General features: G+C 43.7%; 1 protein-coding gene across 1 annotated transcript in view; it reads left to right on the top strand.

Moving 5' to 3' along the window:
• The window catches only part of PHIP (PHIP subunit of CUL4-Ring ligase complex), a 165,373-nt gene that overhangs the window by 118,485 nt on the left and 34,193 nt on the right, over window positions 1-12,695 (top strand). The window contains exons 25-26 of the mRNA XM_075202675.1: window positions 6,531-6,638; window positions 7,198-7,322. Of these exons, the coding sequence (XP_075058776.1) occupies window positions 6,531-6,638; window positions 7,198-7,322 (233 nt within the window). The remainder of the gene's footprint in view (window positions 1-6,530; window positions 6,639-7,197; window positions 7,323-12,695) is intronic.

The following is a 12,695-nucleotide window of genomic DNA, read 5'->3' as shown; positions in this document are numbered from 1 at the left end:
TAGGACAGCAGGGAGTGAAGTGAGGCTCTCCGGCTGTTAGTGGTATGCTCCTAGGTAGGAGATGTTCGCGCCTTTTCCTCTCATTGCAGATCGGACCTCAGGGGCACCTCAGAGAATTTTGCTGCTGTTGGCTTCTCCTCTGAAATTCCTCTGATTCCTCCAAGTATCCGTTAAGTACCCCATAGGGGATATATTTTGCCATTATTTTATGTCTCGAGCTTCTACTCTCTCCTCTGTTTTTGAGGGTATTTATACCAGCCTCTGTAGTTAGGACTGATATTAGTTTTCCCACCTTCTTTGATGTCTTGGGGGTGGGTAATCTGGGTCACAGCTTGTAGTTGAGACTATTTTCGGTCCCACAGTGGTCCTTCTGCCGTGGTGGAGGAGCGTGTGGGTTTCCTCTTTGGCACAGTCTGTTTCTATGCTCACCCAATTTATCAATAGACAGGCAGAAGCTAATTCTGCTTTGATTAATGTAAATACTGGCTCTGCCTCGGCTACTTCTGGGAAGGTGGTTAATCCAGGGACTTCAGATGGTTTAGGGGGCGACTTTTGTCATGTCTCGAAGCTGGAACCCACGTGGTCATCCGCTTTGGGAAAGAGTTTGGATCGTTTGAACAGTTTCCTAGACTCCCCGGCACGTTTGGCTCCTAGGGCAAAACGTTCCCGCTTTTCTCATCCTTTGTTACTTTCTGACTCGAAGATTCGTCTGGAGAGGAAGGTGAAGTAGGGGAGGATTCAGATTATGTACATTTAGATGACTGGGATGACAATTACAGGAACCAGGGATATCAGGATTTTTTGTTAGCGGTGCGTCAGACTCTTGACTGGGTGGAGGAAAATCAGGTCCTTCCTGTTCAGTGTTTGTTTAAACGCAGTAGACCCAGAACTGTCTGCAATTTCCATAAGCTTCGCTGATGCTGGAAAACAGAGTCTGCCTGGAAGCAACCGGATAAGAAGTTTTCAGTTCCTCGTAGGTATTCGATGATCTATTCTCTGCAGGAACAGGATGGAGCTCGTTGGGAACAGTTACCCAGAGTGGATACCTCGTTGGCAAGGTTAGCCCGTCATACTACTTTCCAGGTTCCTGGCGCAGAGGTTCTTCAGTATCCTACGGATCGAAGTTTAGAAGGGTTCCTACGGAACATTTTCCTTGCGGCTGGCACAGCCTTTAGTTCGCTTGTTTGCATCCGGCGTGGGTGGCAAGAGCTATGGAGTCTTGGGTTGACCAATTAGCTACAGGTTTGCAGGAATCGGAATTACTTTCCCTTTTCTCGTCACTTAAGAGGCTTTTGGCTATCATCATCATCACCATTTATTTATATAGCGCCACTAATTCCGCAGCGCTGTACAGAGAACTCATTCACATCAGTCCCTGCCCCATTGGAGCTTACAGTCTAAATTCCCTAACACACACAATCAGACAGACTAGGGTCAATTTGTTAGCAGCCAATTAACCTACCAGTATGTTTTTTTGGAGTGTGGGGGAAAACCGGAGCACCAGGAGGAAACCCACGCAAACACGAGGAGAACATACAAACTCCTCACAGATAAGGCCATGGTCGGGAATTGAACTCATGAACCCAGTGCTGTAAGGCAGAAGTGCTAACCACTACACCACCGTGCTGTCCCTATCTCTGAGGCGGCCCAGAATGCGGCTTCAATTTCTTCTTCGGTATCTGCTTCTGCAGTGGCAGCTAGGAGAACGCTTTGGCTTAGTTCATGGAGTCTAAGAGGTCCTTAGAGGCATTACTTTTTTTAGGGTTGGTCCTCTTCAGTCTTGAATTAGATAATTTGATCAGTCAGACTACCAGAGGTAAGAGCTCTTTTTTACCTGTGAACTCTTCTAAACCCAGGATTCCTCGTTTTGGTTCCTTTCGGCAGTCCTTTCGTGGTATCTCGGCCTCAAGGGGGCAGTGTTCAATTAGAGGCAAACCGCTCGCTCTCAGAGGACAGTCTCAGAAAGGAAGAGGTTCCTATTCTAAGAGGCGTCCATCTTCCACGATCTCAGAAAAGACTAACACATAAAGGGATTTTCCCTCTCCTTGTGGTGGTGGGGGGGAGGGGTCACCTTCAGTTATTCAGGGGTCAGTGGGCTGTGTCCACCAAGGATGTTTGGATTTTGGGAATAATATGTAGAGGTTATTTCATAGACAATATGGGTACTACTCCTCAACGTTTCTTCCAAGCTCCGTTGCCTCGCGATTTGATAAAGATAAAGGTGATGCTTCAGTCGGTCGCTTCCCTTCTTTCCGCCGGAGTCATTTGCACAGTTCTGGACGATCAGAAGGGCATGGGGTTTTACTCAAACCTGTTTTTGTTCCCGAAGCAGGACGGTTTGTTTCGGTAGATACTGAACCTCAAGTGTCTCAATCTTCACCTTCGAGTAACCAAGTTTCGTATAACGTCGATGTGCTCGGTGATCAACGGGTTGGAACCCCTGTAGTTCCTGGAGTCTTTGTTACACCGTAGGGAGTTCTCATTTTCATTTTCGGGCTCTTCCCTTCGGTATTTCCACCGCTCCCAGGGTATTTACAAAGATTATGACCGTTATGGCGGCAGGTTTACGTGCCCATGGCATTAATGTAGTTCTGTACCTGGACGATTTGCTCATTATCTCAGCATTTTCCTCTCACCCTGAGTTTTTTTGAACGGCACGGGTGGTTAATCAATTATCCAAAATCTCATCTGGAACCCTCACAAAGGATGGTGTTCTTGGGACTTTTGATGGACACAACCCTTCAGAGAGTCTTCCTTCCAGAACAAAAGGTTTACTCAATTCAGAACTTTGTTCAGCTGCTCCTGGATCAACTGCGTTTTTCCATGAAGTTGGGTATGCGGGTTCTGGGATTGATGGTGTCAGCATTCGAAACTCTCCCCTATGGTCTGTTCCACTCACGTGCTTTCCAGTGGATTTTTTTGAGTCAATGGTCGGGATCATCTCTGCATCTAGAATCTCAAGGAATTCACCTTTCCAGAAGGATTCGCAATTCCCTGGGTTGTTGGCTCACTCTGGATCATCTGAAGGTAGGCAGGTCCTTTGTTCCGTTGGACTGGGTCCTAGTGACTACGGATGCCAGTCTGCGAGGCTGAGGAGCAGTGGTTCTCCATCTCTGACTGCAGGGGCTTTGGTCCAGCATGGAGGCTCTTCTGCCGATCAACATTCTTGAATTGCGAGCCATGTTGCTATGCCTCCAGTGAGATAAATCCTTCCTTCAGGGAAAGCCGGTTCGTCTGCAGTCAGACAACCCCACAGCAGTAGCGTAGGTAAATCGTCAGGGAGGAACAAAAAGTGCACGAGTGATGCAGGTGGAGGAGCAGATCTTGTCTTGGGCAGAGACCTGGGTCCCAGCGATATCTGCGGTTTTCATTTTAGGAGTAGACAACTGGAAGCGGATTAACTAAGCAGACACGCAATTCTCCCGGGAGAATGGTCTCTACACCCGCATGTTTTTCTTCAGTTTGTCCAGAGATAGGGTCTTCCAGATCTGGATCTAATGGCATCCAGGTACAACCATCAAGTGCCGAGGTTTTGCGCATGGATCTTCTGGCGGTGGAGGTGATATCAATGAAGTGAGATTGGAAATCTCTTTCCTCCAATCCCGATGATTCCTCAGGTGCTGCGGAGAGTAAGGATGGGATGTCGTCCAGTGATTCTAGTTGCGCCAAATTGGCCAAGTCAAGCTTGGTTCACAAACATCTTGCTTATGGCAGAAGGACGAGGTTGGGCTCTTCCCCTCAGACCCGATCTGCTCAATCAAGGACCTTTTTCATTATCCAGACCTACCTCGGTTGGCTTTAATGGCATGGCTGCTGAGGTCAGCCTCGTGATCCTGCATTTTTCAGCTTAGCTCGTTTTTTAGCTTTTCTCCAAGATGGGTTATAGACGGGTCTTAGGTTAATTTTCCTGAAAGTTCAGGTCTCGACACTTTCTATTTTCTTTCAACGCCATTTGGCTTCCCTACCTGATGATCATTCTTTTCTTCAGGGAGTGCTGCATGTTCAGCCTCCCCATGTTCCTCCGTGGGATTTGAACCTGATTCTTGATGTCCTTCAGCAGCCTCCATTCGAACCTCTGGAGTCGGCTGACCTTAGATTTTTGACGTGGAAGGTGGTTTTTCTGTTGACCTTTGCTTCTGCTAGAAGAGTGTCAGAACTAGGGACCTTGTCCTGTAGAGTTCCTTGCTTAGTATTTCATGAGGGTAGAGTGATCCTCAGGACCGTTCCTCCTTTTTTGCCAAAGGTGGTTTCAGGTTTCCATATAAACCAGGAGATAGTAGTTCTGGCTTTTCGGGAAGGAGTGTCCTCTTCTGGGCCTTCTTCAAGTGGTCTAGACGTGGTCAGAGCTTTGATATGTGTAAAGGACTTCTGCTTGTCAAAGAATTGATTCTCTTTTTGTGCTTTATGATTCCTCTAAGAGTATGGCCACCCACCAAGCAAACTATTGCTTGTTAGAATAGATCTGTGATTAGGCATGCTTATATGAGTATGAATCGGCCTGTGCATCGGGTTCTCACAGCTCACTCTACCCGTGCGGTGGGGGCATACTGGGCTGCTCATCATGGGGCTTCTGCGGATCAGCTGTGTAGAGCAGCTACCTGGTCCTTTGTCCATACCTTTACACCTTTTTACCAGTACCAGCATAGGGGGAGGGCAGAGTTACTGGGACATCTGTAAACCTTGCCTACAGAAATGGAACTGGCTGGCCAATCTGCACACATCATACTCAAGTGGGGGGGCATGGCCTCTTCCATCTGACGATTCTCCTAAATGGAGACCACCATTTTATGCAGGACCTCTGTGCAGGTGGTTCCCTGCTGTGTCCCCCTGACCAGGTCCCTCCTTAAGAGATGGGAAATGTCTCTTCTCTGCTGCATGAAACTGCTTGGAAATATGGTGTCCGTGTTCTAGGTTGTGCCCATTGCCCAGTTTCATTCCTGACCGCTCCAGAGGTAGCTACTCCAGACATGGTCCAAATCCTCCCTTCATCTGGACAGGCAGATCATCTTGCTGTCCACAGCAGTTCATCATTCACTGACGTGGTGGTTGTGCAGAGCAAATCTGGTCAAGGGTCAGTTCTTCCAGGAATGGTTACTGGACCCTTGTCACCACAGAGGCCAGTCTGTCTGGTTGAGGTGTGGTTAGCTCCAGTTCCAGTGTTTCTGCTAGCGTTATCCTTGCAAATATACAGGGTGCTTTTTCAGGGTCAAAGCTTTCTGGCTGAAAGTAGCCTATCTGAGCCACCAGGGTGTAATGTGCAGTGCCATGGCAATGCTGGAGACTGCACAGATCATGGCCTGGGCATAGCTTTATGTCCCAGTGATATTGCCCATATTTATCCTGGGAGTGGAGAACTGGGAGGCAGATTTCCTCAGCCAGATCTGGATCCATCTTGGGGAGTAGTCCCTTTTATGCAGAGGTCTCTGAGGATGTTCAGCCTTTTCTGCAAGGGGTTCTACACGCCTTTGTACTTAATCTGGTGCACAGGCCTCTTACTAAATAAGCGTTTCAGCCCTTGGCTTCTGTTGATCTCCGTTATGTTACTTGGAAGTTGATGTTTTTGCTTGCTGTTTCCTCTGCTCTTTGGGTCTCTGAGTTAGATGCTTTGTGCTGTACTTTGGCCGAACAGTTGTGCCAGGCTGCGATGGAGTAGTCTGTCTACACCTTCTCAAAATTCTACAAGTTGCAGGACTTTGCATCTCAGAATGCTAGCTTTGGCTACAAGATGTTACGCGCAACTGTTCCATGACAAAGCCCCTTCTTAGGGGTAGCTTCGGTATGTCCCCAATGTGTCAGTGTCCCCAGTGGCAGGAAAGAGAAAAGATAATTTTTTTTTTTTACTACCCATAAAATCCACTTTCTGACTCCGTTGGGGGACACTGCTCCCTCCCCTTTCACTTTTTGTTTTCTTATTGTTGGTGTTTTCCGTTGAGCGCTTTTTCTGCTTACACCTTGTTAGGCACTCTCTTCTGGAGGTTAATTTATCAAGCTGCGTGTTTGAAAAAGTGGAGATGATGCCTATAGCAACCAATCAGATTCTAACTGTCATTTTGTAGAATGTACTCAATAAATGCTAACTAGAATCTTGTTGCTATAGGCAACATCTCCTCGTTTTCAAAACTGCAGCTTGATAAATTTACCACCTGGATTTTTCCAAAATTTTAAAGTAGCTCCAGAGGGGCATAGTGTTTTAAGTGCCTTTACTCAGACCCACCTACTATACCCCATTGTGTCGCAGTGTCCCCCAATAGTCAGAGAAATGGATCTTAGGTTGAGTAAAAAATTCTCTTTTTTTTTTTTTTTGGTAAAGAAATTAGGTTGAGTTTGAGGAAGCATGCTACATATGGAACAATTGAAGGTCGCAGATGATATCATATTGCTTTTAACAGATGCAAAAGGGCAGACTAGATGGATCTGTACGTTTTTTGTGTTTTTTTTATTTCTGACATTTTTTTTTTTGGTTTTTTTTTACCGTCTATTAGTGTTTTTTCACATTGTGTTCCATTAATGTTGTATCTTTTTTGTTACAGGTGTACTATTTTCGGCAAGGACACGAAGCCTATGTAGAAATGGCCAAAAAGAATAAAATTTATCGTATCAATGCTAAGAAACAGCCCTGGCATAAAATGGAGTTAAGGGTAAGTGTGAATATAGGTCATGCTAACACATATTACATTGTTCAATGGGAAGGAAAAGTTAAGTAAAGGATAATTGTACCTTTTTGTATCTGTATTTAACCCGTAATTGTTAGGATCCTTCCTCTGTGACCCCCTTCCTTTATGATGAATCCTTGATAAAATATGGTGGAGGACCTGATATCCAAGTTGACCTCAGCAGTATCTGCACGGTCTTTTCCTATGTCATTTGAAAAATAAGTGCATCAGTGGCCTGAGGCAGTGTGGTGGCATGACAAGAGATACAGTAAATAAAGCGTTCTGCCGTGTCCAATAAGGATCTTCTGGAAGGACACCCATAATATTGTAAAGAACAAAATGGCAGACGGTCCCTTCTTTAAAAATAAATAAATACATTGTAAAAAAAATGTGAGGGCTTTAGCTTTTACGTTTAAGAGGTGGACGGACATTCGTTGTGTATTTACCATCCAAAACCTTGTCTCTTTTGTATGAAATCGATTTGTTCAAAGTTTTACATTTTTCTTAAGCACAAATATAATTTTAACCATATTATCTTTTGAAGGAACAAGAACTCATGAAGATTGTTGGTATAAAATATGAAGTTGGCCTGCCCACTCTCTGCTGTCTGAAACTTGCTTTTCTTGATCCAGACACTGGTAAGCTGACTGGAGGAGCATTTACAATGAAGTGAGTAATCTATTTTACATTAGTATTTTACTGGGTAACTTAGGGTTAACATAAAAAAGAGAGAGAAAACTTAGGGTTAAGTTAGGCTGCTTATCAAGGTTGTTTGAAAGAAAATGTTGTTATTGCTAAGAGTTTGCATTGGTCATATTTGCGTTTGGCTTATGAAAATGTTTGAGCCACAGTCACAATATTTAGGACAAAGGATAGGTAGATAAGGCTACCTTGTGTGCATTGGGTATGTCCTCCCTCCAGCAGTTCTCCAACGTTTTAAATATATAGAACTATTCGACTAATTTACTGTGTGTCATAGAATAATGTGCCTTGATTGGTTGCTAGACGAGCATCCCCTCACCATTATTAGGGCATGTTAATACACTGTGAGTTATGCAGAGTAGGGACTAGGTCACAGGACACCTCCAGACAACATGCGATCACTTCTCTGCATAATTCACAAGGTAATGCGCACCACCTTTTCTTCTTTTAAAGGCTGATTCCACTAAATATTTTTATAAAATTTTTTAAGAATATCGTACACTAAAAATTATCTGGTAATAATAGTTTGCTTCCCTATCCATGTTCTTGGTTGTCAGCAGTATCTATAAACCACGGTTGAGGCAGTTTAAGTAAATTTTTGGATACCGCAAGGTTTGAATGCTGACTTTGAATTGAAATGGTTCTTGGAAACGTGTAGGAGTGGCCCTGGTGGGCTATTGTTTAGGAGGTACCCATTATGTGGTTTGAGTTAGTGGCATCTGATTTTTTTTTTTTTTTTCTTGTATTGAAATCTGTAATGTCTACATGGTTTATTATCCAGGAGGACTGTGCTACTCTTGGCTACTTAGCATGAATATTCTTTTATTGTGACAGTTTGGGTTTGCTCAATATACATCGGAATATGCTGAGCATGTGAATTCTGTATGACACGCTTGTGTATCGTTAGGACGGTTACCATGATGGTGAGGCCGTGATTTTGGTCCTATCAGTGCATTGATATTTCTGCAACATCATTTCTGTAGGCGGGAGTTTGGTTTGTTCCTATGTCAACGTGATGTTAGAAATATTTTGAGGATATACGAGGCTACAGAGTGATCATTCTTAGCTGTGGAAAGGGAAGGATGCCATCATGACGATGGGGCTTATATTACAGACCTATTGATGTATTGGAGTTTGTGGTGACGTTTCCTCCGGAAACAGAAGTTTGCATTGTGAATTGGTTACCAAGACAATGTGGTTCAGGAGAAAAGTTATGCAATTTGGATACACAATCTTTTGGGAAGGGTCTATATACATTATAAGCTTATATTATAAGTTTATAAGAAGTAATTGAGATCTCTCCAATTGAATAAGCAGTTTGTGGCTTAAATGGTTGCTATGACAACACCACATGATATAGGCATTATATGTGAAGAAAGTGATTTATGTAAACAATATTGCATGTGGTTTTTAAATTAAGTTTTTTATATATATATATTTTATGTACAATTTTGTTGTATAATATGATTGTGTACTATGACTGTATCTGATTGGTTAATCACTGCTATAAATATAAGTATGGAGGGGATACATCCTGTACCTTGATAAAGATCTCACTTGGAAGATCGAAACGCGTTGGTGACTAAAGGAGCATTCATTGTACTATCTACTACTGACTATCCTGTGGAGGATTCTTTTGGACATGTTGGGAACTTGGAGTCATCTTTAAACCCAGTGTCTGATACGCGCTCGACTATGGATTGATCTGGTAGGAATTTAGGTTACACTGAATGCACATACAGGGGATGTATTATGTTTTTAAGGCATATTAATAAATTGTAACACATTTTAAAAGGATAACCCACCTAGATAGTTTTATACCTTATTTTTATATACCTCCTGAGTTTGGACTCGTTTGGAGTCAGGAGGAGGAAAAGAAAAAGTCTTATGTTTGAAGCTGACTGTCATCTATTTAGATGTAAGCATATTACCATTAGGGGCTGAGGAGTTTTATCAATATTCACTCATGATTATTGGGTGTCTGCGGTATAAAGGATTTACCCACACATATTTGGAATTGATTTTCATCTATTCAGATGTAAGCATAATACCATTGGGGGTCCAGGGGAATGGAAACACCTGGAGGTGTTTCAACAGTTTGTGGATCGGTGGGGACATCTTGAGTGTTGTTCATAGACGCCATGGTGGTTCCTTGGAATTTCCCTCTTGTCTGCCTTCCCGCCCCTGTATCCATGCTCCTGAGGGTCCTAAAGAAGATCAAAAGAGAAGAATGCCATGCAATTCTTGTGGCCCTCGACTGGCCCAGGAGGTGTTGGTACCCGAACTGATCAGCATGCTGGACTATTCTCCTTGGAGACTACCATTTAGACCGGGGGTAAATCTATCAATATGGCAACTTTGCAAGTCGCCGATATTTGGTGGCTTTGCACGGAAAATTAAAAGCCACAATGGCTTTAAAGGCAAAACAATGCCTCTACCCCCTGATCTAAATCTGTGATCCACCAATCTTACAGCAGCACGTGTCAACCTGTCACGGGAACGTTACTGCTCATTCTACCCACTCTGTGACTGCTTCCTAGGTGGCATTGCTCAGTGTTTGTAGGGCAGCCACGTGCTTGTCAGTGCACTCTTACAAAATTCTATAGATTTGATACCTTTGCGGTCTGTTTTCTCATTCCTCCAGCCTTCATGTCTTGGTAAGGGGGGGGGGGGGCTCTTTTTATTGCTGATTTCTGGGTCTGTGATTAGAAACTTGGTCTCTGCTGGGGACCATTGTCCTAGAGTTAACTAGTTGTGTTAGACACTCTAGTTCAGACACATCTTCTCTTATGGAAAAAGCCCATACATATTCAGTCAGACAACACCACCACAATGACATACATCAAGTAGGCACAAAGAACTCCATTGTAATGATGCACATCACCTGGATCAAGCACTGACCACAATGAAAGTGTTTATACCAGGAGTGGGAAACTGGGAGGCTGATTGATTTTTGCTTTGTTGTAAATTTATATCCTCTGATTTTGTTCATTCCCACAACAAGTTTTAAATAGTGGTAAGGCCACTATTTTTTATTTGTGACAGGATGACCTTTATTCTGGCACCCACTTTGTTTTTACAGATTTATTTGGGATTCCACTTTATAAACCATTGTTACTGACCACTCTTACCAACAGCCCCTCACCGACTATGTCAACTGCACCATGGTGTCCCTGACAGTAGGAGAATAGGCGCCGCCACTAGAGGTCTCCCTGTCCAGCACCTGGAACTGCTTGGTTGTGTGTTTAGTTGGTCACCAGCAAAGAGGTGTTGCAGCAGATGCGTCGTCCTGATCATTTTTTCTGGATCAGGACTGCTAACTAGTGGATAAAGCACCACCTTGGTGCTCTGGGTCAAACACAGGACAGACAGGGCATTGATGAGACTGTTGGCACGCAGGAATACGTTGGGGTATATGTGTATTCCAGGGACAGAAAGGTTTGGTGGTGATATTTCTGAACAATATACACCCACTTAAATACACACCCATGTTAAATGAATAACATTTGTACTCTTTATACAGAAATGTTGGCAGAGCATAAATACAGCACTGTTCCTTTTAGCCAGTACATGTTGCTTCTGTTATCTTTCTCGTGAGCAAGCTAGGGCCATCCTCTCCTCCATTAAGTATGGCCTGTAAGATTTACATCTCCCACTCAAACTACTTCAAGGGCTTGGGTACCCCAGGTATAGTGCCTCCTCCAAGCTCCTTAGAAGAGGCACTGAGGTCTTTTGAGATTGCTTTGGAGTTTTGCTTCCTGGGACTTCCAAGGGTCAGCATACTTTCTGCAGGACTACCATAAGCGTCTCCGTCACTTGTATCCCCCTAATGGGAGGAAATACTTACAGTCTCCTTCTCTCACACTTGCTCCTGCAGGATTCACCCAAGAACAGTGTAAGCATCTGTTGGGACCCAACAGATCCACACTGGACCACCCATTCTGTTTTAGCTTTCAATATTTGAAATGTGATTTAAATATTACTTATACAAATCACTGTTTACCTAATGTGCTGAACATTACATTTTTCTTAGTTTATAAGGCTTAGCTTTGAAACTGAATTGACTAAGGTATACTACATACACTCCTGTTAAGAAAGATATGAGAGCGACTTCTCTTCTGATACTGGTTAATAATGTACACCGAACAGCGACAACATTAGAACCACCTGCCTAATATTGTGTAGGTCCCTTTTCTGCTGTCAAAACAGTTATTACCCATTGATCTATGGACACCACAGGCCCTCTGATGGTGTCCTGTGATGTTTAGCACCAAGATGTTAGTAGCAGATCCTTTTAAGTTTATTAAGTTGTGAGATGGGGACTCCTTGGTTTTTTCAACACATCCCACAGATGCTCAATTGGATGGAGATCTGGGAAATTTGGAGGCCAAATCAACACTTGAACTGTTTGTCATGTTACTTAAACCATTCCTGAACAATTTTTGTAGGGCTCATTATCCTGCTGAATAAGGCAGTTGCCATCATTGCCATGAAGGGGTGTACATGGTCTCCGGCAATGGTTAGGTAGATGGTTTGTGTAAAAGTAACATGAATGCCAGGACCCAAGGTTTCCCAGCAGAACATTGCCCAGAGCATCACAATGCCTCCGCTGACTTGCCTTCTCCTAGTGCATCCTGGTGCCATTTTTTCCCCAGGTAAATAACGCACCTGGCCGTCCACATGATGTTAAAGAGAAAACGTGATTCATCAGAATCCTTCTTCCATTGACTAATCAGAATCCTTCTTCCATTGATCCTTGATCCAGTTCTGCCACTCATGTGTCCACTGTATGCGCTTTCAGCAGAGGACAGGAGTCAACATGACCGGTTTGCAGTTATGCAGCAAGCTTCGATGCACTGTGTTCCGACACCTTTCTATCATAGCTAGCATTAACTTATGCAGCAGTTTGTGCTACAGTAGCTCTTCTATGAAATTGGCCTGACTGGCTAGCCTTCACTCCCCATCACAAGCATCAATGAGCCTTGGGCACCCATGAGCCTTTTGCCGGTTCACTGATTGCCCTTCCTTGGAGCACTTTTGGTAGTTACTAACCACTGCATTCCAGGAAGACACCGCAAGACCTCCCGTTTTAGATATGATCTAACTCATTCGTCTAGCCCTCGCTTGTCCATTTTTCCTGCTTCCAACACATCAACATCAAGAACTGACTTTTCATTTGAAGCTTAATATATCCCACCCCTTGACAGGTGCGATTGCAACGAGATAATGTTATTCACTTCACTTGTGGTTTTAATGTTGTGGCTGATCGGTGTATTTTCATGTGTTTGCTAATTCTTCCATGTTTGTTGATGCGTAAAATACAATGGGGACTACATTTTC

Source organism: Mixophyes fleayi, chromosome 3 (genome assembly GCF_038048845.1).
Source record: "Mixophyes fleayi isolate aMixFle1 chromosome 3, aMixFle1.hap1, whole genome shotgun sequence".
In the NCBI taxonomy this organism is placed as follows: Eukaryota; Metazoa; Chordata; class Amphibia; order Anura; family Limnodynastidae; genus Mixophyes; species Mixophyes fleayi.
The sequence above is the reverse complement of the archived record's forward strand: the minus strand, read 5'-3'. Positions and strand labels throughout refer to the sequence as shown.